This window comes from Cotesia typhae, unplaced genomic scaffold, assembly GCF_013202065.1.
Source record: "Cotesia typhae breed Kobodo isofemale line unplaced genomic scaffold, CoteBio_Ctyphae scaffold_91, whole genome shotgun sequence".
Taxonomy (NCBI): Eukaryota; Metazoa; Arthropoda; class Insecta; order Hymenoptera; family Braconidae; genus Cotesia; species Cotesia typhae.
Window position 1 is genome coordinate 3,376,512 of NW_027423781.1, and position 24,839 is coordinate 3,401,350.

Consider the following 24,839-nt stretch of genomic DNA (forward strand, 5'->3'; position numbering starts at 1 on the left):
GTTATAGGTTATAGAAATGTGAGGTTTAAAAATAAATATCGTGATGTAATAGCGAATTGATAAAGGATTTTTAGAAATTGATAATAAAAATAGAAAGGAGGATGAGAATGAACAAGAATGAGGACGAGGTAAATCAGCATCAGATGGTCGAGAATCGAATTCTAGATTCGCGGAAATCATATGGAGAATTCGCGCTTCAAGATACTCTGAATGTTGAATATTCCCCGCTTACTATAGGTATATATATGTTCGTACGAATCGAGATTCTTCCCTTTATGTCTGTTATCATTGATTATAGATTCCACCCGGTAAAAGCCGTCGCTTGTTCTGATTTTTAAATAGTTTTTGATCGATTGAATTATGAACGGATTTTTTTTTAGTTATTCCAAAGCTCTAGAGTGGAAACTTACTAAAAAATATTGGAAACTGCAGACAGGTATAGGAAAATTTTTACAATTGACTAATTTTTAAATATTTGCAAAGTTAATACTAAAAAAAAAAAGTGAATATTTTTCTTCACAATTTCAGTCTCCTTTTGAAATATTTACATCTCTTAATTAAAAAAAAATTATCTCTCGGATAGAGATCGAAAAAAATCTATATCAGAGTTTTCAATTCTTCGACTGAGAATTTCAATATTAAATTATTTATTGTGACTTTTACACTTTCTACGTTAAGTTCTGTAATATTTAAATTTTTGCTCCCCGATGTCCGCTTTACTGTTTGAAACTATAAAAATTAACTGGAATCTGAGTGAATTTCACAGCTTACTTTTTTCCGTGCAACTATTTATTTTTTTTAGGCCGGTAAAACTGATTCAAGATAAGAATCCTGATTATAAAATTAAATAGATTTTTTTATGTATAAAAATTTTTGTTTACAAATATCAGATTATATGTAGTTACAATTATACACTGTAGATTATTTTTCTTATAAAAAGAATAGTTTAAAAAAACTAAAAAACACGCTTTTGATAGAAAAGCGAACTAAAAAATAGAAAATAAATTTTGATAAATATAAATTAATTATAATGTAAATAAGAATAAAATATATTTCATTTTAAAAAAAGCTAGGGATGTATGGTGTCAATAGTTATAAATATTTTATTGATAGATATGAATAGGATTATCATTTGGATAAAATTTTAAAAAGCACCCCACGCTTTCTTTTAAATACTTAATTTATATTTATCAAAATTTTTAACACTATTCTTAATTTAAATTTATCAAAATTTATTTTCTATTTTTTAGTTCGGTTTTCTATAAAAAGCGTGTTTTTTAGATTTTTTAAAATATTATTTAATTTTTGCATTTTACTTTGGTTTATTTATAAAAGTGTGCTTTTGTACTTTTTTTAAACTATTTATTTGTTTTGTTGAATTGAAAATTTTCTTTGGTATTCGAAAATTTCCTAATACTGGAATATAAGATAAATCGGCGAAAGATAATGGTTAAAATTGAAAATTACCATCAATCCCTGCCTTATCGACCATAGATGAAAAATACATAAATCAACAAAAATCTTATTTTGCAAAATGAAAAATGGAATAATTTTGTCAAAATAGTGTGTTGTCATCGGTTCTCGATATATCTACAGAATTTGAACGAAATCTGGCCGTTTAAAGTGGGTCAAAATCGCGCTCAAAGAAGTCGGTTACAAACATACAAACAATCAAACAAACATACAGGTGAAGCTAATAAAAAGCGTGTAATAAATTTCCTGAGATGATGTCGGGATCATTTTATTTAATAAACAATCTTACAATTATAAGAAACTAGTTATTGTTTGATGTCTCTAATATTTCATAACTAAATTATCAACGACAGAAACATTTAGGTTATTGAGTAAATAAAAATCTTCAATTAGATACTTTCGTTGGATAAATCTCTGCACCCAGTAGTTATTAATTACATTCGATTTTGTTCTGATAAAAATTGTATTTATTTATGCATTACAGTAATAATTAAACGCGAAAATGGTCTTTAGATTTTAAAAATAAAAACTTGCAACTAACCGAACAAAAATGACGTCATCAGTAATACGGCTATTTGCTGACGCGCCATCTAGTGTTAAAATTTTTATTTATCATAATTATTTTCAGTTCTTACGATGGGAAAATATTCGTGATTTTTGAATTAATCCGTTTTGGAATTTATCAATTATTCATAAAAAATACTAGAGCCCAGGTGCAATGAAAATAAATTAAAATTTATATTCTTCTGATTGACAAAAAAAAACATGGGAAAAGTAGTCACGCATACTAAACGGATAATTTAAAAGAGCTCGCATTGAATATTGATGACTGGAATAAATAAAAAAAAAATATAATGTATATTAATTTCTATAGCGAATATATGTAGGCACGAGACTATTGACGGAATACTAATTAAAGCTTATCCGGTTTTTTCTTTGATTTTCTGGTGATTTTTGTTTTTATATTTATTTTATTTTTTTTTTTTTTCTGTGAATAGTGGAAAAAAAAATTTTTAACTCCTACAAGATATTCAAGTACTTAAAAAATTTATGAAAAGACAACTCAATGAATCAAAAATCTCAAGTTCTTGAATGAAAATGGTATTATTTCAAATTTTAGAAAACTTTTTACGGTTTAAAATTTTTTTATCAACTGAAGATAATTTTCCTTTGATTTAAGTGACAATATTTATCGACCGAAGGTTTAGGTGTCTTGAGCCAAGAAATCAGAATTCAAGACAAAAAACCCTGGTGAAAATAAGATTCTGTCAGTAGTCTGAATCATTATTGTGGGACTCTGAAACAAAATGCCACTAGTCTGAATCTCTCTGAAAATTTTTTATTTTATTCATTGATTTTAATGCCAAGGCAGTGGTCAAATACCAAAGTCATACATTTTATTTACATCAGAGTACACGTAATTCAATAAAAGAAGTTTCAAAGGTTATTTTGCATTTTAATTTTGAAAATTTTTTGAACATTTTTTTGTGCGAGGATTTATTTTGGAAAAATTTAAAAAGAAAAATGAAAATAAAACAGAATAAGAAAGTAAAAAATTAAGTAAGTAAGCTAATCAACAGTTCTTTGTAAATTAAATCTCGGTAGACAAATAAAGTAGCACTGAAATCAATCAATTCCCTAACGGATCCAAAGTGCGGTAGAGTACGGCAAATTTACGGTAGGGTCTAGACGGTAGGACGGTATAGTCCAAATTAAATACCGTTCAACAGATTCGGTAGAATCTGGCGCCAAGTTCCGTTCTCAAGCCAGACTACCGAGTGTGTATATACCGTAAGCAGAATCGTTTTTTGAGGTTACAAGTTTTTTTTCAAATTTAATTTGATTTTTTTTTTATATGATATTTTATAATAGTAGTTCATGCTTTTTATTACGCGTATTACTTGATTATTATCAATTATCTTTATAATTTCTATTTAAAATTATGAAAAATAATCAGCACAAACTATAGCGACCCAGATTTTTAGATTTTAACTTTTTCTTATGTAAAAAGCGGACGGCCAGAGACTAAATAATATAACGATGCACTTGGTGTGCGTTATTGTGTACTTCAATTTTTTTAAGTGTCCTAGTAGATACAATTTAGGAATTTCATAAAAGTGAAATATTTCGTAACTACGCACACTAAATACGTTCCAAAATTGTTTCTTTTAATTTTTAAATTTACAAAAATTTTTTTAATTTTCGAAAATCATATACAACCATATCGGTTACTTGGATTTTTTAATTTTTTATTTTATATCTTTTTGTAAAGAAATAAAATTTTTTTTTCTTAATAGTCTTATGAACGTGGACTTGGCACGATTTTTTTACAGTGAAACTGTTTTTGTTCGGATTGGATTTACTCTTTGAGTAGTATCTGTTTCCAACAGCAAGTGCATTTCATTTGCTGTTAATGTTTTGACTTGCTCAACTATGAGTGATTCGATGCCCATCACAGTATTTTCGTGATGAAAATATTATTTTAAAAAAATTTTTACAAAACATGCATTAATTCTTTTTTATAGTTTTATTTTCAATTTTCTTTAATTCTGACAAGTAATTTTTTTGAAAAGAAATATTCTCTTCTTTTATTGTCAAACTGAATAAGTCTTATCAAGTCTTAATAACTCTTTAAGAAAGTCCGAAATTACTGGGAAAATTTGACTTTTGAAGAGTTTTGCTGAATTTTGACGACTTATTAAGTCTTTCCTTTACTTAGTTAGGGATGTGAAGACTTTCGAAAAGTCTTATTCAGAGTTATAAAGACTTTTCAAGAATTTTTTCTGAGAATTATTTCCACAAGGGAGCAAATCTTGCAAAATGTTATAATAAAAGTCGGTAAGTTAGATAAAAGCAGATGTTGTTTTAGGTTATTATTTAACATAAATTTTGGACTCTGCAAGAAGACTGAATCAAACTTATTTAATGCTGTTTACAAAATTTCAAACGTGAAAGAATCAGATTTTTTCAGAGATATTATGAAGTAATATTAGTCACTTTTATTTCTTGCAATAATGATATCAATTTATCGTTGTTATAAACAAATCATTTTATAGCGAATCTATATTTCCCCAAAGGGTTATTAAGAGTTGATAAGATTTATTCAGTTAAACAGTAAAAAAAAAAAGAGATTATTTCTGTTCAAAAAATTTACTTATCAAAACTGGAGAAAATTAAATACTAAAATATAAATAAGAATTAATGCATGTTATGTAAAAATTTTTTTTTCAAACCATATTTTAATTACAAAAATACTTCAATGCACATCAAATCGCTCATAGTTGAGCAATTCAAAACATCAACAGCAAATAAAGTGCACTTGCTGCTGAATACAGATACTTCTCGAAGAGTGAATCCAGTCGGTATTTAATTGAGACTATGACGTGGATAAATTAACGTTCTAGGTAGGAAAGAATTTTTTAACCATACGCCATCTATTAGAAACTAAGAATACTCAACGATTTCAATTGTAAATTCGTGGACTAACATATACTTAGTATCAATAAATCCCAACAGATGGCGTGTTAAGAATTTAAAATTCAAGGCAAGAAAATTTTATAATTAAATAATTTTATTCTAACAAAAATTTGACGATTGAAAACTGAAAAAACGTAAAATAAAATTAAATCTATAAAATTAATAAATTTAATATTTATGCATAAATGTCAGCTGAAGTTGAATTAGCAAGACATTTTATTACTCATTAAAAAGTTATTACTTACAATACAACTTGTCTGAACTTAAGTACTGTACAAGGGGAGGAATAATTATTATAATAATCATACAAATAATAATAATAATGTGTAGTAAGTAACGGAATATTTGACTGCCATCTAAGAAGGTCATGAATTAATTAAATATCTTCAGGCTAAACCTTTGAGACATGTCTTCATTTACATTCGCATATATATGTTTAATATTGAACTTCAAATTTGCATTACATTCGTATACATTACTATTATTAATGTTTAATATCAACGTGATTCTGGGTGGAAAAGTTCGCTTTATTTCAATGGGTTTTTATAAAAAAGTTACAAAAAATATCTGAAGATTAGAATAGTATAGTAGAAGAGTTTCAAACTCATGTGAGTCGTTTTACGTGGTCGGTTTTCTTCCGAGACGTTTTTATGAAGCCGAGAAACTGGAGCTCGGCAACGGCTCGAGTAAAACGTGCTCTGATTTATTTGTTAAGAAAATTAATCGTTATATTTGGTTAGCTGTCATTTTCAGTTTTAGTTTTATTTTTTTCTTTTAAAGGATACTGTATTTCTGGATCCACTTCTGTTTGTTCGGATTCGTGATTAGGATTAACGACCATTAAAAATGCCTAAAAATTAGTTTAAAAAAATAATTGTAACATTAAAATTATCGAAATAAGGAATCTAGAAAAATTTTTTAACAATCTTAATACTATTTTAATTTTTTATAAATTTTATATCAAATTTCGATAAAAAAAAAAATGATCTATTATACACTACAAGAATAAATAAAAAAATAATTTTAATATAGTAATTACAAGAAATTAATTTTATTTAAAATTCAATTTTAAAGTTCGTTTAAATTTTCCCGCGAAAAGTATTTTATTCATACGAATCGTACGCCCTCTTTCGTTCCGATAAGTAAATCATAAAAAAGAACCAATTAGAGACTGTATTAGCTTTGGTCAACCAGCAAACACAATTGAGTCTAGTATCAGCTGTCTTCAAGCTATATTTATAAATAAATTTTTATAAATAGCTGCTCAAAGGACAGAAAATTTCTCCAAATTCCAGCCGAAAAAAAATAATTATAACTAATCAAAACAATATTCAGCTGCAATTTTCAATATGCAAATTTCCATAAGGCAAATGAAGAGATAGCAAACTAAATAGAGTTGAAAAATTTATTTTTTCAAAAGTTATCGCGTTTGCCCCTTCATAAAAACTTAAAAAATCTTTACCAGCTATTAAAACGACTTTTTTATGTAAAAATAGCAATTAATCGATTAAAAAAAATTGTTAAGCTTAGCGATCATTTTTCCTTTAACACGTCGATAGAAAAAATAATTGTCTGCTGTACAATACAAGAATAAATAAAAAAATAATTTTAGTATGGTAATTACAAGAAATTAATTTTATTTAAAATTCTATTTTAAAGCTTGTTTAAATTTTCCCGCGGAAATTTTTTTAAATGAATTGAACGCTCCCTTTCGTTCCGATGAGTGAATCATAAAAAAGAACCAATTAAAGACTGTATTATCTTTGGTTAGCCAGCGAACACAATTGAGTATAGTATTAGCTGTCTTTAAGCTGTATTTAAGAATAAATTTTTATAAATGGCTGCTTAAAAGACAGAAAATTTCTCCAAATTCCAGCCAAAAAAAAATTAATTGTAATTAAACAAAACAATATTAAGCTGCAATTTTCAATACGCAACTTCCTATAAGGTAGATGAAGAGATTAAAAAATAAATAGAGTTGAAAAATTTATTATTTCAAAAGTTTTCGTGTTTGCACCTTTATAAAAATTTTTAAAATCTACTTCAGCCATTAAAACGACTTCTTTGTGTAAAAATGGGAATTAATCGATTTAAAAAAATTTTTTATAAGCTCAGTGATCATTTTTCTTTCGAAAAGTCTTCTTTTTGGAAAAATTCTTAAACTATTTTATTTAGATAAAAAATTATATCAAGATTTGAATTACTGAATGTTTAAAATGATATACAAGAATAATACAAACACAATTGTGTAATTTTATTCAATTAAAGAAAATTTTTGTAATGATAAATTATGGCTGTGCTATAAAATATCTCAAAACTATTAAACAAGCTAATAACCTCGAAATTACTGACCAAACTCTTCTGTTCTATAATTACCATACATAATTTTAATTACATTCGAACGATACCTCAATTATTCAAACCAAAATAACTTTTACGATTATAATTACAATTAACAAAATAATGAGTCAATTAAAATGAAAGGACACGATTGTCGGAATGCATTTTCAGCGAAACCTGACGCGTATTTAATTATGACATCCAACTCATTCGAAACGAATAATTTTCTGGGTAATTATCGGGTTAATTGATTTTATTAAACAACGAAAAATAATTTAGTTTATTGAAATCTTACGAGTATAAAAGTAATGCAATTGATTATTTATTAGATTTGAGATTCTGGACGGAAAATTAAAATTAAAGGCCAAATTGTTAATTTAATGAAGTTTAATAAAAAATGAATTTAAATGAAAGTTATAATAGAATTATCGGTTGATTTTAAAGTTAACGAGTGACTCATGGAATATTTATAGTGGATGGACGAAGAAGTAGTAGTAGATGGCGCCGTAGATGTTGATGGCGACGAAACAAGGTAATTTTGGTCGAGGGAACATAATTCATAATTTATGCTTAGCCACGCTACGCCATCAGTCATTAGATCTACGCGATGAGTCCCTGGAAGCTTTTCCAAAGCTATTTAGCACTTGTGCAGAGCGTACATTTTAAAAGCGATAATTTAACTTGGAAAGTCGCAACACTAAAACTCTTCACCTGGGCAGAGTGATCTTAAAATAGCTCGGAAAAATTATCTCGATCGCTTGAATAAAAACTACTCTACTGCGAGAATAGTATAGTGCTCGTTAAAAATCCACTCGTTGAATATTTTATTTTTTTCCGCAATATCTAGATAAGCTTACTGTATACCACGGACTTTTAAAAACATTTTTATTTTGAATGCACGCCTACAACTGTTGGCTAATAATTCAACTACGTTGAATTGTATAAGCTTTAAATCGTAATTACACCGCGTACTGATAAATTATAAATAATTTGGAATTGTTTTTAAAATCCATTTTATTAAACGGAATTTGTTTTATTTATTTCGTTGGTTTATCTTTGAATTTGTGGAAATTTTTAAATACAAATTTATTACCCGAGTTTTTAAAATTGTACAATTACTGTTCGGCTTGAGGGACTAAAATGTACTACGTAGCGTAACTTAAGTTTTGGTTGTTTCACAAATCGTTAGTAATTGTTTATTTTTATTGATAAAAAATAAGATTTAGGGATGATAAAGGTTCACGCTAACTCAGTTCGGAAAACTGATACAACAAGTTTGGAAAATCCAAAAGTCCACGACTCATATTGCTCATAGAATTTTTAATAAAAAATATATTATGTTGCTAATTGATAGAGTTAACTGGAAAATAAATAATAATTAAAAAAAACCAAAAAACACGCTTTTTATAGAAAACCGAACTAAAAAAATAGAAAATAAGTTTTAATAAATTTAAATTAAGAATAGTGTTAAAAATTCCAATAAATATAAATTAATAATTGTGTAAATAAAAAAAATGTATTTTATTTAAAAAAAAGCGTAAGGAGCATGGGTCAATAGATATAAATATTCTATCGACAGATGTGAGTAGAGTGATTATCATTTTTAGAATATCTTAAAAAGCACCCCACGTTTTTTTTTAAATCAAATACATTTTTTTTTTATTTACACTATTATTAATTACATTTATTGAAATTTTTAACACTATTCTTAATTTAAATTTATTAAAACTTATTTTCTATTTTCTTAGTTCGGTTTTTCTATAAAAAGCATGTTTTTTAGTTTTTTTAAACCATTATTTATTTTCTACTTTTTAGTTTGGTTCATTTATAATAGCTTGTTTTTTTAATTTTAAACTATTATTTGGCAACTAACTTACCAGCATGCACTTTGTTAATATTAGATAAATCGTCTAAAGATCATGATTGGAAATTTAAAATTTCTGCCTTATCGACTATAGATAAAAATTATATAACTTAACAAAAATCTTATTTTGCAAATTGAAAAATGGAATAATTTTATCAAATTAGTGTAATGTCATCGGTCCTCGATAAATCTACAAAGTTTGAACGAAATCTGGCCGTTTAAAGTGCGTCAAAATCGCGCCCAAAGAAGTCGGTTACAAACATACAAACATACAAACAAGTGAAGCTAATAAAAAGCGTGTAATAAGGAAATTTATTATTTTCAATTATTGAAGTTATTTATGTTTCAAAAATTTAGCGGTTTTTCTCTTACTCAACTCAGCTCCAGCTGTTATTATTACGCATATGCGCTTAGGGAACTAAATTAATATTTATTTTAGTGTAAAAATTCCGTAATCGGATATTTTTTCGATGAAAAAAAATTTTTGAAAATCCAAAAATTCACGACTGGTAATCTTCATTTAATTATGAAATAATAATAAAATAAAAAATGCGCACAAGGGACTAAATTTTTAAATGAATAATCAAGTGTTACAATCTATGAAAAATTTATTGGTGCAATGAAAAGAAAGTATTTTTCCTCCAGAAATACAAAGTATAAACGAGTATTCTTATTGTGAGAAAATTAGTAAAATTCTCACAGCAATATCAAGTTTAATCCTCAGAATAATACTCTGTGCTATTAAAGCATCCGAAAATTAATGGTGGGCGCCATCATTTTCCTCTTTTTTACCTTCTATTGGTAATTGTTATATTGAGAGCAGCTGCAATCTCAAACTTTCTGCCCTAGTAGTGTAATATACTATTAAAAATGTTAGTATTTTTTTTTAATCTTACGAGGAAGTCAAACCTTAACAACTTTCTCGAATTATGGTATTAATTAGCGATTAGATGGGGTAAAAAAAAACTCAGAATAAGGTTCTCGAAATATTCAGGTTTGATTTTTTGCCATAGAATATATAAATTGCCGTGGAATTTATGGAGAAAAAAATATTTTTTTATTAAAAATTCTATGAGCATTATGAATTGTGGAGTTTTGGATTTTCCAAATTTCTTTTAAGTGTGTATTAAGAGAAAGAGAGTAGACTTACTTGCAGCCAATCATACATATTGATCAATTTCCTTGACTCCAGATGTAGCTTGTAAATAATACTGAGGTCGGGTAACGTCGGTAGAATCGTTTGCTCGGTTTCGAATTTACAGCAGCCGCACTGTAGGTTAGAAAATTAATAGAATAGACCAGTGGCAATGCCAATACAATATACATTTTAAACTGGTGGCTCTACTGCAGAACAACCAGTTTAGTGTGTATAATAAAGAGCTATGCCACGAGACAAAGCGGGTGGAATGGGCCGGGAGGTAAATAGAGACAGATATAGGAACAGATAGAGGAATAGGAACATTTTAGGACATTTGCAATTCATTGGATAGTAAACGGATGAATGCCGCTGGTGGATTATTCCAACATACTAAATTTCATACTTCCCCTTCATATTTTAATGCTACACATTTATATACATGTATGATGGATGAAGAGGAAATTTGAAATTCTAAAGAGTTTTAAAATTCTTTATTTTATTGTTTTTAATGTTTTTAATTAACGAAAATTATTAAGGCTATAAAGAAAAATTATTAGAGTAAAAACTTTTATCAAATCGATCGGAAAAATTTGAAATTTGAAATTTTATAAATAAAAGTAAGCGACAAAATTACTCACATTTAAATAAATCGATGGATCATTCAATCCCGTGTGAATAACCGCCCGTAATGAACCTCGTAAATGATGTTTCCCGGCATTTGCGTCGCTGAAGCAAAATATTTCACTGCAGGGCAAACGGTTTGGATTTTTCAAATACTCGGTAAACAGATTATCATTTAAATAATTCATCAAATCCAATTGCGCTTGTTTAAATGCTGACTTTGAAGACTTTTGAGCTTTATTCAGTAAATTCTAAAAAATTAATTATTGAGAATTTTATAATTCCCGAGTAAAAATGAAATTATTATTTTTTACGAAAAAATAATAAATTCCGTTCGACCGCTGCACCATCTCCGCATTAATTCTAAATCATACCGACAATTTCACAAAAAATGGCATCATAATTAATTTATTACGCAATAATTGATTAATAAATAACCTGACTAGAAATTTTAACGTAAGACATATTGTTCAATCTTCTTTTATTCAAATGCATAATATTCAAACAAAAAAAATTTTATTAAATTAGGCCGACGTCCCGCGAAATTTTTGATTTTTTTAGTCGTATTGTTGATGTAGATTTTTAATTTCGCCTTCGGGTTCGAACCTGGGTCGTCTGCATGAAAGTCTCGAACATTACCAACTGTGCTTCAAGCCGTAAGTTTACTATACTGATAGAAAAACAATATTGATTCAAGAAACTTTTTTTCTTCAAAATTTGAACTTTTTTTTGAGTCGTTAATTTACTTATTTCTAAGAAATAATTTTTTTTCGGTATAACAATTAAAGACTCTTTACTTTTTGAAATATACTTTGATGAATTATTTTAAGTTTTTTAAACGATAATGTTACTTTGGTTGAAAAACTAAATGTATCGATTGAAGATAATATAGCTGTTAAGCCAAGAAAATCTAAATCAAGACAAGAAATTCTTAAAGCAGAATAATCATTTGTCTTCCAAAATAAATTCTTAGATCAAGAAAATATCTCTTGAGTCAACATAAATTTTCTATCAATGTACGTAAATTTAGTTTAGCTATTTGAATGATCAACAAATATTTCATTTCAATATATACCACCAAACGGCGGTGATGCAGCGGTCTAACGACATTTATTATTTTTTCGTAAAAAATAATTTTATTTATACTCGGGTTGTTATCAATAATCAATATTAATAATGAAGATTTTTTATCACAAATTAAACTAAGTAAATTACTTCTCTAAATGAAGTCCGACTTATTTTTAAAGTCGGAGTTGCAACTTGAGTGACTTCTGATGAAATTTCCAAACTGGCTTCTTTTATTTTTTCTAAATGCATTTTTAAATTTTCTATAACTCCATTGAAATTTATTTCTTCGGTGTTGTTATCTTCGATTATTTTTATTATCTTCTCCAATTTTTTAACTAATTCAGATTTCGAAAGAAAATTTAGTAGTTTTATACATTCTTTGTATTCTTGAGTTTCTGTTAAATCACATGTCACTGCGGTTGCATATATTTCACGTAACTTGAAAAAAAAAATAAAAAATAAATAAATAAATAACAATAATAATAATGATAATAAAAAATTTTTATTCAAGTGATAAAGTAATTTTAATAATGAAATGTCTCCAATAAAAGAAATAAAAATAATTCATATTCATCATATACACTTTTAATTAAACTGAATGTCAGAGAGTACAAACTCTTATTAATTAAAGCCAGTGAAATATTCAGAGAAATAAATAAGTAAATAAATAACGTAGAACTGTACCTGTTTACCCAACGGCGATCCGGGAAGAGAAGAAACGAAATAATGCAAGCACTTGAGAATAATAAAAAATCTACTGGTAGAGTCGTGAAATTGTTGTAGAAACTTTCCAACCAGCCATTTCAAGCTTTCGTCGTCCATGTCCTCTTTTCCTTGTATTTTATGCTTCTCCACGTATTTTACGACTGAGGGTAAGCTTCTGATGTCATCTAAATCTTCGGTTGATAATTTTCCGATCGCTTGATCGGTAATGTCACGAGTGCAGCACAGTGAGGTCAGATTGTTGCCAAAAAAGTGTTGGAACATACATAACTAAAATACAAAGCTCTAAATGTTAATAGAAGAAATTTTTTCGATAGAAAAAAAAAAAATTATCTCTGTACACTACGAGAATAAATAAAAAAATAATTTTAATACGTTAATCACAAGAAATTAATTGTATTTAAAATTCAATTTTAAAGCTCGTTTAAATTTTTCCGCGGAAAGTAATTTTTTTATACGAATTGAACGCCCTCTTTCGTTCCGAAAAGTGAATCATAAAAAAGAACCAATTAAAGACTGTATTATCTTTGGTCAGGCAGCGAACACAATTGAGTATAGTATTAGCTGTCTTCAAGCTGTATTTACAAATAAATTTTTATAAATAACTGCTCAAAGGACAGAAAATTTCTCTAAATTCCATCCGAAAAAAATTAATTATAATTAAACAAAACAATATTAAGTTGCAACTTTCAATACGCAACTTTCCATAAGGCAGATGAAGAGATTAAAAAATAAATAGAGTTGAAAAATTTATTTTTTCAAAAGTTATCGTGTTTGCACCTTTATAAAAACTTTAAAAATCCACACAAGTCATTAAAACGACTTTTTTATATAAAAATAGCAATTAATCGATTTAAAAAAAATTTTGACAAGTTCAGGAATCCTCTTTATTTCTAACGGTGTGTTTTTTGTATTATTTATGAGTACTAGCTACGATTTAAAGTCATAAATTGTCGGGATTTAAATTTTAATTGGGATCTTAATTGTTAGGCGAAATTCGATCATATCATCGCGCTTAAACTTGAAGTATGCAATAATAATATAAAAATATAATAATACCTTGTAACCTTGCAAGAAAGAATCGACGGAAAAATCATAAAACAGAAAAATGTCAGTCAATAATTGAAAAGCGCGTCCAGTTAGCATAAAAGGGGTTTTTCCGGAGAACACAGTGCCCTCCAAAATGTCCGACAAACTTTTGACTTGCGTTTGCGTGTAAAAAACCTGTAAAAATAAAAAATAAACAGAAAATATACAAGGATGAAAAAGAAATTAGCAATTCATGGTTTTAGATTTTAACAGAGTTACAACATATATTTAACGAAGTAAAGAGAACATAAATAGCGGAATATCTGGAGAAAAATAAAATAGAGGAGCTTTAAGTTTATTCAGTATTTAGTTTGTTTTGTTTTTGTTCCTCATAGCTATTTACAACAACCATGAATCAAATGCCATACGTATTATACTTATCTAAAAGTTTTTACTTGCTTTAAAAATAATTGCATATGAAAATTTTATTCTGTTTATTTTTGTTCTTGTTTACCTGAACTCGAAGTTTGGACGTCGCGTCGTATGGTAATGATCTGTGAACTGCGTGAAGAGTTGTTGCAACTCCAAAAATGAGTACAAATTTCATTGTTCGTCTGTATGAGCTGAAATTTTTGGCATTAGTAATGCAATATTGTCTTGTTTAATATTTATATAATAAATAATCATATATTGTCAGATTTTAATTTTTCTTCCTAGAATGTTAAATCTTCCAACCTGTAAAACATTGATGCCCGTATATTTACCTCAACACCAATATAAAGTCATGTAGTATAATCGGATTAAAACTTTCGAAATCCGGGATTACAATAACCAGCGGAGTGTCCGTACATTGTTCTTTGTACCAAGCCTCTAATACTCTCAAAGTACACTGGTTTTTTCTGACAGTCGGGACCTTTAACACGAATATATTTTAAGTTAAAAATGTACACAAAAAAAAAATTTACTTGAATCAAGTAAATAATTTTGAAGAATTTCATTTTCTTAATTCGAGTAGAAAAATTCTTAAACTAAGAAATTTTTATTGGTTTAAATAAATTTTACTTGATTCAAGAATTTTTCTCTTGATTCAAATGAATTTTTTTTTCTGTGTATTTATCTCCCGTAAAAAAAAATATACTTTTATAAAATTAAATTTTAAACAACTTTTATTCAAAAAATTTTTAACAAGCGCGTATAATAAAAATTTCATTTTTTTTTTCTAAGTCGAAAAAAATTTTTAGTTCGAAAAAAATGTGCAGAAATGTAAAAAAAATTTTTTCTTTAAACTAAAAATTTTTTTTTGGACTTTGAAAAAATAATAGAATTTTTATTATACGCCCTTATGGCTTTTTACTGGGACCTTTTGCCGGTATACGATCTTATGGCATCTGGAACGCGATATAATTATATATAAATCTCGAAATATAATAAAGTCGGGTTTTTCAGTTATATATCTATATAAAACAGTATAAATTGAAATTAATTAAATTTTCACCTCATCGGATCCGTTTATTAACTGAAAAACCATATCCTCCGTCAACGATTTTATGCTTCCCGAGTCCCTGGATTGGACAACGGCAATATAATTGGTGATGCTAGATATTTGTAACGCCAATTTACGAAATAACTCGTCATGATCCGGAAGGTTGATGCCTATATTAATTTAATTAATCAGTAAAATCGTATTATATCATTATTAATAAATAACAATTATTATTTGATAACCTGTTAACAATATAGCGGTGGGAATTTCGTTCAAAAAATCGCAGCTATTATTTTTCTTGATATCGCTGATGTACTTCTTTATGTCGATCAATATTTGTTTGAACATGTCGGTGTTTATTTCCTGTTATTGATCAAAATTTGCATTCAATCACTAAATTTTTGTTAATTCAAAATTATTTTTAAAATTTTAATTTAATTTTTTATTGACGCATTTTTCCGATTTTTAAACTACTATTTTTTTTAATTTTTTTATTAATACCTCAGCGCAATTTTTAATCGTCGACCAAACTTGTTCGTACACTAGATACCAAGGCTCCGAAATTTGGCAATTTGATATTAATTTCGGCCTTTTGCGATTGCTGCCGATTTTGTAGCTTCCATGGTGAGCAAAAACTCCCTAAAAAAAAAAAAAAATTACACATAGACACGTTTTATAAGAAAAAAAATTTTTTTTCATTTATTTATTGTAAGGTAAGAGCCTCTACTATTGTATTGACCTACTAATTAATTTTATAATTTTTTAAATCTGGTGATAATAACAATTTTTGATATTTCATGACAATTTTAAAAATTAAAAAAATTAAAAAATAGTAAAATTTAATTCCAAGGTATAAACTACCGCAAAAACATTTTATTTTTTTAAGTAGGCCAAAACTGTTTATACGTTTTTAATTTCTTATAAGAATGTATTGTTATAACAATACACAAAAAAAAAGGTTCGCTTGAGCCAATAAAATATTTTTAAGATAGCTCGGACTGGGATTCGAACCCCGAACCTTCCGAAGACAAGTCGGCTACTCTACTTTTTTTTTTTTTTTGGTTTTGAAATAGAATTTTATTTTTGGCGTTTTCTTTATACATGTACAAGTAACAATATTCTGATAAACAACTTACACACTAATATACTATTCAATTTGAACTGTCATCACATGATGCTCTTATCAAATATATTTAACTAGCTGTTACCCACCCGCTTCGCTGGGCATTTTATAGATTGCATTTTAGATCTAAACTTTAAATTTAATTAGAGTATTGTTTTGACTTTCACAAATTCCAAATTTCATCGAATTAGCATATACCTTTTATCCATGTAATTATTCCAGCTAATATTCATTGTAACTTCCAATGTGCAATCATTGTAATGTTTGCGTGGCTTTTTTTCAAAAATGAATAATAATTGACACGAAGAAAAAAATTTGAATTGAGAATTTGGGGTCTATAGGAGCTATAGCTTGGAAATTAAAAATTTTTAATGTTAACACCCACCTCCGCAAACCCCTGTGAGATGAGCTATCGTAAAATTTGGCCATAGACTTTTTCTACATTTCTTACAGAAGATTTCTACCAAGTTTGGAGTCGATAGGAGCTATAGTTTGAAAATAGGAATTTTTCATTGACCTCTACTCGGCGAAAGGAATATTCCTGCCAAATTTCAAGTCTGTAGGTCTTATAGTTCCAGAGATATCGTGATGAGTGACTATATCTATAGAAACTCTCCTATATATGTATAGATTAACAAAATCATAGTTTTTTTTTTTTAATTATTAAATATCATTCAAAATTATTAATATCTCCTTTGAACTATTGCTAAATATTATTATATTGCTTTGGAAAAAATAAAAAATCGGCTAAAATACGATTTGAGCTACCCGGTCTATACTAAATTACTCTTTCGCTTATTTTATATACATTACACCACACCGTCCATCTTACGGCAAGCATTTTTTACAAATTAAATAATCCTGTGAAGCGGGAAAGAATGGGAGTTACGTAAAGGAGCTACCCGTTATATACTAAGAATAATCTAAGTTAATTAATTAAATTACATAAGTAATAATTATGATTAAGGTTTTCTACGAAAAAAAAGTTGACAATATTGATTTAAAATACGATAAAAGAATTCAAATATTCATGATCACTTTTATAGTGTCAATAATAGGGGTTTTTACCTTAGTCCTTCTGACAAATGATTTATTTAAATGTTCTAAATTTACATTATAATACTTACGTGATTGAATAAAACTGTGACATTTTTTGTACTTGCCATTAGGCTTAAAGCCTTGGCATATAAATTAAATAAATTAAAAAAAGGAAAAAAAAAGAAGAAATAACTGTTTTTATTTAAATTAAATTTGGCGCTTAAATAAATTTGAATTTTCCCGCCATTATAAAGTAAACAGCGAAACAGTAATTAAGATAAGCATGCCGGCATGTCGGCATGCAACAGGTTACAATCAACAACTATTATCATTATCTACATATTAAACATGAAATAGTGAATAAATTACCTTCGAAACTGATACATCGTCCATTGTAGTAATTATCCGTTAAGTATTGATCATTAAATCTCTGTAACACCGCACTTAAATTTTAATCCTCGTTATATTTTCCGCAACACTGAAATATATTAAATATAAATTATATTTTAGCTTTAGTGTAACGCCACTTTGAATATTGAAGCTATTTACACACGAGTTTACATTATTAATTACTAATTGTAAGTTATAAATTATAAATCGTGGTTGATACTTGAAAGTTTGGTTAGTTTGTTTGTTGTTGTTAAAGCAAGCAGAGGGAAATATATAACAGAGCAGAGAAAGTGGTCTTATAAGTGTATTTTGTGTGTGTTAGTGTGTTACTCTTTACTAATGTGAAGACGACAGCTGCCTGGGGATCTTACCAGGCAGCTGCTGCCACCTCAGTGGGAACTCGATTGTCGTTTCAAGCTATTCAAGGTTGAACGGTTGAGATGTTAGTCATCGTTTAATAAAAAAATTTTTTCTTTTTCAAATATTGCTGTGATTATATGAATACTTTAATTTTTTTAACTAGAATTCAAATTTGCGCGCGCAAGCGTGCGCATGAATTTGGGACTTGCATATATTTTTATGCTTTGATATATTTGACCAATCACGTTACGAATAGTTTGCTTACATGATATATTTTCATATTTTTCATCTAAATTATAAGAGTGGATTATAAAAGTGGACTAGAATTTAATTTGCGCGCGCCTCATATTTATTGCCATAATATATTTATATGTTGTTTATGTATATTATATTCATGAAAATTAACTTCCCGCGTAAAAAAAAATTGCCCTAAAATTGTCCCAAAAGAGTTATAAACTTAGGATCCCAAACGTGACACAATTTAGGACATTTTTATGACTAATTTATGACGCCAAAACGAAATGAAATTTCGATTTTAGAAAAATATTGTCGCAATTACTCACAGAAAAAATATTGTAAAAAGTACTTTAATGACAATTTTATGACTACTTTTGGATACTTTTATGACAATTTTAGAATCCTTTTTTTCATGACAGTATTTTTAAATTGTCATAAAAGTATCCTAAAATTGTCATAAAAGTATTTTAAAATTGTCATAAAAATTTCCTAAAGTCGTCATAAAAGTGTACTAAAATTCATAAAAGTGTCCTAAAATTGTCATAATATTATTCTTATATTTTACATAAAAGTATCCTAAAATTGTCATAAAAGTATCCTAAAATTATCATAAAAGTACTTTTTACAATATTTTTTCTCTCAGTAATTGCGACAATATTTTTCTAAAATCGAAATTTCATTTCGATTTGGTGTCATAAAAGTGTCCTAAATTGTGTCACGTTTAGGATCCTAAGCTTATGACTTTTTTAGGACCATTTTTTTCACACGGGTTAGCAGATAGTTAATAATTTTAAGAATTTTTGTAACAAATAAATTATGGCAAAAAAAATTAATAAAAAAAATTGACATTTAGAAATTTTAAAAAACTACAAATTCACGACACTGAAGTTAGCAGACGTCTGAAAATTTTTGATTTTTTTTATTAATTAAATTACAACAAAAAAAATATTTCTGAAAAATTGCATTTATAGTTTTTCAAGTTTTTTACAGGTGAAATTTTTTTTTTAATTATTTAGCTGAAATTTTTTCAATAAAAAATTTCTAAAAATTTTGAAATGTCGGCTAACTTCATTTTCATACAAATGAAATTTTTTGAAAATGATTTTTTGGGACTTGGATCTCCTTAAACTTTGTTAAATGTCGGCAATTCTAATTACTAAACTCAAATTTTTCATATTTTTCTGTCGAGAAATTGCTTTTACTTAAAAAAAAAAAAAATACTTTTTTACATTTAAAAAAATTTTCTTTGAAATTATAAATTTATTTTTTTCTCATAATTTTTCATAGAATTAATAAAATAATAAAATTATCGATTTATTTTAAGAATTATTATGTTCTTCCATTTGTCAATGTATTTTGAAACCTTTGAAAATTATTATCAACTTCTTGTTTAACCCTCCGTAGTTCCTTAGAAGTAAGTTCCATTTTTTTTCTTTTGTCTATAATTTCAATCATAATTTTATTAGCAGGATGCACATTATTGACATCCAAATCAATTTCAATATAATGTTTCATTAAATAATTAAGCGCATCGTAAATAGTGAACCGACCGCGATTTTGTACGTCTTCAATATTAAAGTAATTAATAATCGGCGGCCCGTGAGAGCTGTATTCACTTTTAACGACATTGTAATCAAGGGGGATGCAAACGATGTTAGGATCGGACACCCGAGTGGTTAGCGCGTCGAAAATTAGCGTCGGAGATGTTCTACTAGGGCAGTCGAATTCCTGAAGTGCGTTCAAAACATAGCAGTAACCGTTGATCGCCCAGAAGCCCCATTCGTAAGGCCTCATCACAATCAGTCTATTGCATTTTGCTCGAGTCGACTGTTCGTAAATCTCCAGGAACGTCGGCTGGAAATTAAATTGCGATGACACCTTCTCGAAGATTTTTTCTGCGGACGCGTCGGAGTATTTTAATGAAATTACTTTCGCGCACAGGATCAGTATCATGCTGACGTACGTCAAAATTACTAAGTAAGGATCCATTTTTAATATTAGTAATTTTATCTTTGTCTAATAGAAGGTGATAAGCGATAAAAAAAATAATTAATAAGATGTGATTAATGTGAGGTAATACTGAGTCACTCACATGACAGAGGTGTGATTAATGAAGACATTTATGAATTTGTTGCTGAATTTTTCATTGTAACCCAAGAGTTTAATTATTTTTTCATTAATATAGTCATCATCTATATTATTAAGAAAATAAGAAAAAAATTGTATCCAGGATAGTGATATGATAAAATCGGGTTTTTTTTTTAGTGAAACAGTGTAATTGCAGAGGTCTTGACTTAATTTGTCCTTTTTCAAGGTTTCATATTATTCTTACCATGATTAAAAATGACCTTTTATCTTGTGAAATATTGACGTTTTTAAAGATATAAGCTCATCCCGATATTAAACTCATCGAGTCATTTCATTTGAGTACCCACATCAATTTTTCATATATTTATCCTCTCAAATAAAATACATGAAAGTCTTGAAGTTATTCAAAGGTCGAAATTCGCATAAAACGGGCCACGATTCATTATTGGCTAAAATTTAGGCGCGCGCTATTCGAATTTCTAGTATATATTATATACGGGATTAGCTGTTGCCGACCGCTCCGTTGGGCACTTTATAGAATTGTAGTTTTAGATCTAGAATTTAAATTTAATTGGAGTATTATTTTGACTTGCACAGGTTCCACATTCCATCGAATCGGAAGTAGAATTTATTGAAATCCGTAATGAGATGATCTCTACACGACAAATAAAAGATTCTTACCAAATTTGCAGCTTTTTGAAGCTATATTTTAAAAATTAAGATTTTTTATTGTTAACACCCACCCCCGCGATCTTTATTGGAGGTGATTCGGTGTAAAATCCGTTCTTAGATCATTTTTGTATCACATGTAGACGACTTCTATTAAATTTGGAGTCTATAGGAGCTATAGCTTGGAAATTAAAAATTTTCATTGTTAATACCTATCCCCGCAACCTTCTGTGGGGTGAGATTATTGTAAAATTAATTGATAGATTATTTCTACATCTCTTACAGAAGATTCCTACCAAATTTGAAGTCGATAGGAGCTATAGTTTAAAAACGGGAATTTTTGATTGTTAACGCCCCCGTTACCCCCCTTGCGGGTGGAATTACCTAAAATTCGTTCTTAGTTGACCTCTACTCAGCGAAAAAAATATTCCTGCTAAATTTCAAGTCTATAGGTCTTATAGTTCCAGAGATATTGTGATGAGCGACTATATCTATAGAAAGTCTCCTATATATACACTGATAGAGAAAAAATCTTGATTCAAGAAACTTTTTTTCTTTAAAATTTCAACTCTTGGAACTAGATATAGATATATTTCTTTCAAGAATTTTTGTCTCTTGGTTCAAGATAGGTGATAACATTGATTCAAGATGTTACCGACTTGTGTTAAGAATGGCTTTTTTTTTGAGTCATTAATTTACTTATTTCCAAGAAATAATTTTTTTTCGGTATAACATTTATAGACTATTTAGTTTTTGAAATATACTTTGATGAATTATTTTAAATTTTTTAAACGATAATGTTATTTTGGTTGAAAAAGTAAATGTATCGATTGAAGATAATATAGCTCTTAAGCCAAGCAAATCTAAATCAAGACAAGAAATTCTTAAAGCAAAATAATCATTTGTCTTCCAAAATAAATTCTTAGATCAAGAAAATATCTCTTGAGTCAACATAAATTTTCTATCAGTGTATATATAGATTTTTAGGTACACTGAAAAAAAAGTTTTCTACGCTGCACGATCCGTTGTATTGTGAACCGCGTATCGCTATAATCATGCAACGAATCCTGATCAACGCCAAACTATATTATAACATCAACGATTTAAATACGAACATGAACTATATTTAAGATCCTAACATCAGGGATATAAAGTTTCGTAATTATTACACTACTTTTTTTACGAGACACTATTTAATAAATAGTTCCTAAAGCGATTCAACTGTATTGTAAATATACTGGTCCGTACTGCTACCGTGAGCGAACGAATCGCGAAAATAACGAAACGAATCCTGACGGTCACGATCGATTGTAAGATATGAAGATTTATGTGATTCATATCCAACTGGCTTAATAAAACAAAAGATATGTTTTATATTTTACCTTTGTAAATATACCAAGTACCTGCAATTATTTGTAAAAAATAAAATTTGCAGAACTTTTATCAAAAATATTTCCTCTAAAAAAAAAAAAATATCATAATTATTAATAATTTAATGTTATGTTTATAAGATTCTTTTAAATAAATTATAAACTCTTTATCTTATTTTTATTTAAATGATTATTATCAAGTATCTTTACTTTAATAAAATGTTTAAGTACTATCACATTCTGTTTTTATTTCCCCTAAATCTCTACTTCGAGGAAATACATTATAGTTATAACTTGAATTTTAAATTGAGTTATTTTTTATTAAAATCATATTCTATAATTTATTTAAATTTAAAATTATTAATACTTAATTTTTGGAGAATTAATAAAATAATAAAATCGTGCTTTTCTTGGTTCCACATTTTCCTTAGACAATATTGTATATTGTTAAATGAAAAGTACTCACTAATAATTTTTTTGCATAACATTGTAACAAGATGTTTATTTGCTGTGACAGGTAGAGGTTAGGTCTTCTGTTTTGATTCATGAGACACGAAATATAATTTATCTAAAAAACTTTACAACAATTTTCGTACTAACTAAACATTGTAACTGGATAAAATATTTAAAACATGGCTTGATAACATAATTCATTATTTAAAACATAAATAATAAATTATGCAAAGTCAGTTTCTCCGATACTGCTAGGTGTACGATTCAATAGATCGCTAAATTAGCGAAACTGGATAGTGACCATAGCGATTCACGTTTACGATTCGTAGATCGTGCTAGGAGCGACACCATTTCAAGATCCGGTGTTCCGTAAAGTGTGTATAGTGACAGTAGCGATACTGGATCGTGCGGCGTAGAAAACTTTTTTTTCAGTGTATATAGTTAGTCCTATTAGTGTCTTCTTGAAGTTGATTAAATTTATTTATTTAAAACACTTTAATTCATTCTTTCTAAACTTGATTTAGTGAAAAGCTACTCATTGATCATCAGATACTTTTTCAAAATATCCAAAGTATACCATAGTAATTTTATAAAAATAATATAATTCCGTGAGTATCTTTATATTGGCTTCAAATTTCAAGAAATAGCTTTACTACCATTTTCTAGACATGTGAGGCAAGCAATTTATTAAAAAAAAAAAAAAATTTATCCGAACTCATCATACGGGAGAGCCCCTTAACCATTATAGTTTTGATGAGGTAGGTTAAGCGTGAGTGAAGTATGAAATCAAGAATAAAAAAGAAAAAAGGAGACTAAAACACAGCAAATAGGTATTCTAGTTGATCGTCTGCTTAGAAATGGAATTGTGGAAGCTGCAATTGAACCGTGTATAGTATATGCTCGGGTCATGATCATACGAGCTTTAAAGTTCATTCCGAGTTTGTACCCCACACTTGTCTAACAATTGTTCTGCTGTTCTCTGTACGTACCAACGCCGTCTACTGTCTACAGTCTGGAGTCTATAGCCTGTTCTCATCTGGTGCTGGAGCAGTATCAGAACCACTATAGCACACACAGTATATTTTATGTATATATATAAAGCCCGTATGCCGACGCTTATTGTAATGCTATCACACATGTGAGAGTGTAATCAGCGGCAACGACAATGACTACGGCTACAATCTCCTCATTCCGTGTTACTGTCCTCGACATCTCTACTTATGTATATGACACTTTCTGAACTCGACAAATTTCTATATCATTATCATTACCGTTTTTTTTTTTTTGTTATTTCTTTGTAGATCAAAATGTACATGTGTTTTGCTCTGTGTTCTTTTAGCGAATTTGCCAAAGACCACTGACGAACTCGGGGACACCATTTCATCGGAGCTCGAAGGTAATCCTCCACTTTGGGTTACAAGGAAACGCGGGTATCCTCAAGATGAAATTTATATCAACAATGCCAAAATTCTTGAAGGAAGCAACTACAGGTCCAAAATTCATACGTCTAATGGAGAAAAAATTCAAGTAATTTACTTTTATGATTTAATATATTGCGTTACTAATGCCAAAAGCTCATCCCGACATTACACTCATCGAGACCTTTCATTTGAGTACCCATATCAATTTTTCATATATTTTATATATTTATATATATATTATATAAATGTATATATGAAAAATATATCAAAAATGCATGTGGGTACTCAAATAAAAGGTCTCGATGTGTAGAACATCAGGATGAGCTTATATCTTTAAAAATGTCAATAATTGAGAAATTACTTTATATCTTGTCAACTATTGATATTTTCATAGATTTAAGCTCACTCCGACATTATACTCATTGAGACCTTTCATTTGAGTACCCACATCAATTTTTCATATATTTATATCAG

At 28.0% G+C, this 24,839-nt stretch overlaps 3 protein-coding genes across 11 annotated transcripts in view; 1 reads left to right on the forward strand and 2 right to left on the reverse strand.

Moving 5' to 3' along the window:
• The window catches only part of Fas1 (fasciclin 1 Fas1 domain-containing), a 264,552-nt gene that overhangs the window by 194,250 nt on the left and 45,463 nt on the right, over positions 1 to 24,839 (forward strand). For all 5 annotated transcript variants that reach the window (XM_074258907.1, XM_074258908.1, XM_074258909.1 and 2 more), the window contains exon 3: positions 24,284 to 24,471. In XM_074258907.1, coding sequence (XP_074115008.1) covers positions 24,284 to 24,471 — 188 coding nt within the window. The remainder of the gene's footprint in view (positions 1 to 24,283; positions 24,472 to 24,839) is intronic.
• On the reverse strand, positions 5,457 to 18,088 carry Orc3 (origin recognition complex subunit 3). 5 transcript variants are annotated; one of them, XM_074258915.1, is made up of 14 exons: positions 17,939 to 18,088; positions 17,747 to 17,855; positions 15,718 to 15,855; positions 15,459 to 15,579; positions 15,229 to 15,386; positions 14,498 to 14,646; positions 14,248 to 14,356; positions 13,764 to 13,928; positions 12,666 to 12,974; positions 12,129 to 12,419; positions 10,931 to 11,164; positions 10,305 to 10,424; positions 5,736 to 5,800; positions 5,457 to 5,648 (listed from the first exon to the last, which is right to left on the reverse strand). In XM_074258915.1, the coding sequence occupies exons 2-14, from the start codon at positions 17,768 to 17,770 to the stop codon at positions 5,555 to 5,557; spliced, it is 1,977 nt and encodes a 658-aa protein (XP_074115016.1). In that variant the 5' UTR covers positions 17,771 to 17,855; positions 17,939 to 18,088; the 3' UTR covers positions 5,457 to 5,554. The 5 variants fall into 5 exon arrangements, with proteins under 5 accessions (XP_074115016.1, XP_074115015.1, XP_074115014.1 ...); XM_074258914.1 differs by having other exon boundaries at positions 17,931 to 18,082; XM_074258913.1 differs by having other exon boundaries at positions 17,927 to 18,082.
• LOC141537753 (uncharacterized) lies at positions 19,585 to 20,381 on the reverse strand. Its single transcript, XM_074258917.1, has one exon. It carries the CDS (start codon positions 20,351 to 20,353, stop codon positions 19,694 to 19,696), a length of 660 nt encoding a protein of 219 aa, XP_074115018.1. The 5' UTR covers positions 20,354 to 20,381; the 3' UTR covers positions 19,585 to 19,693.

Bases quoted from the DNA above. Each gene is read 5' to 3' on its own strand.
- Orc3 (XM_074258915.1), bottom strand. From the start codon at position 17,770: ATGGACGATGTATCAGTTTCGAAG. The intron at 14,647-15,228 runs GTGAAAATTTAA...TTCGTGTTAAAG, and splicing joins TAATAAACGGATCCGATGAG to GTCCCGACTGTCAGAAAAAA. The intron at 12,975-13,763 runs GTATTATTATAT...TTTGTATTTTAG, and splicing joins CTTTCTTGCAAGGTTACAAG to TTATGTATGTTCCAACACTT.
- LOC141537753 (XM_074258917.1), bottom strand. From the start codon at position 20,353: ATGGATCCTTACTTAGTAATTTTGACGTACGTCAGCATGATACTGATC.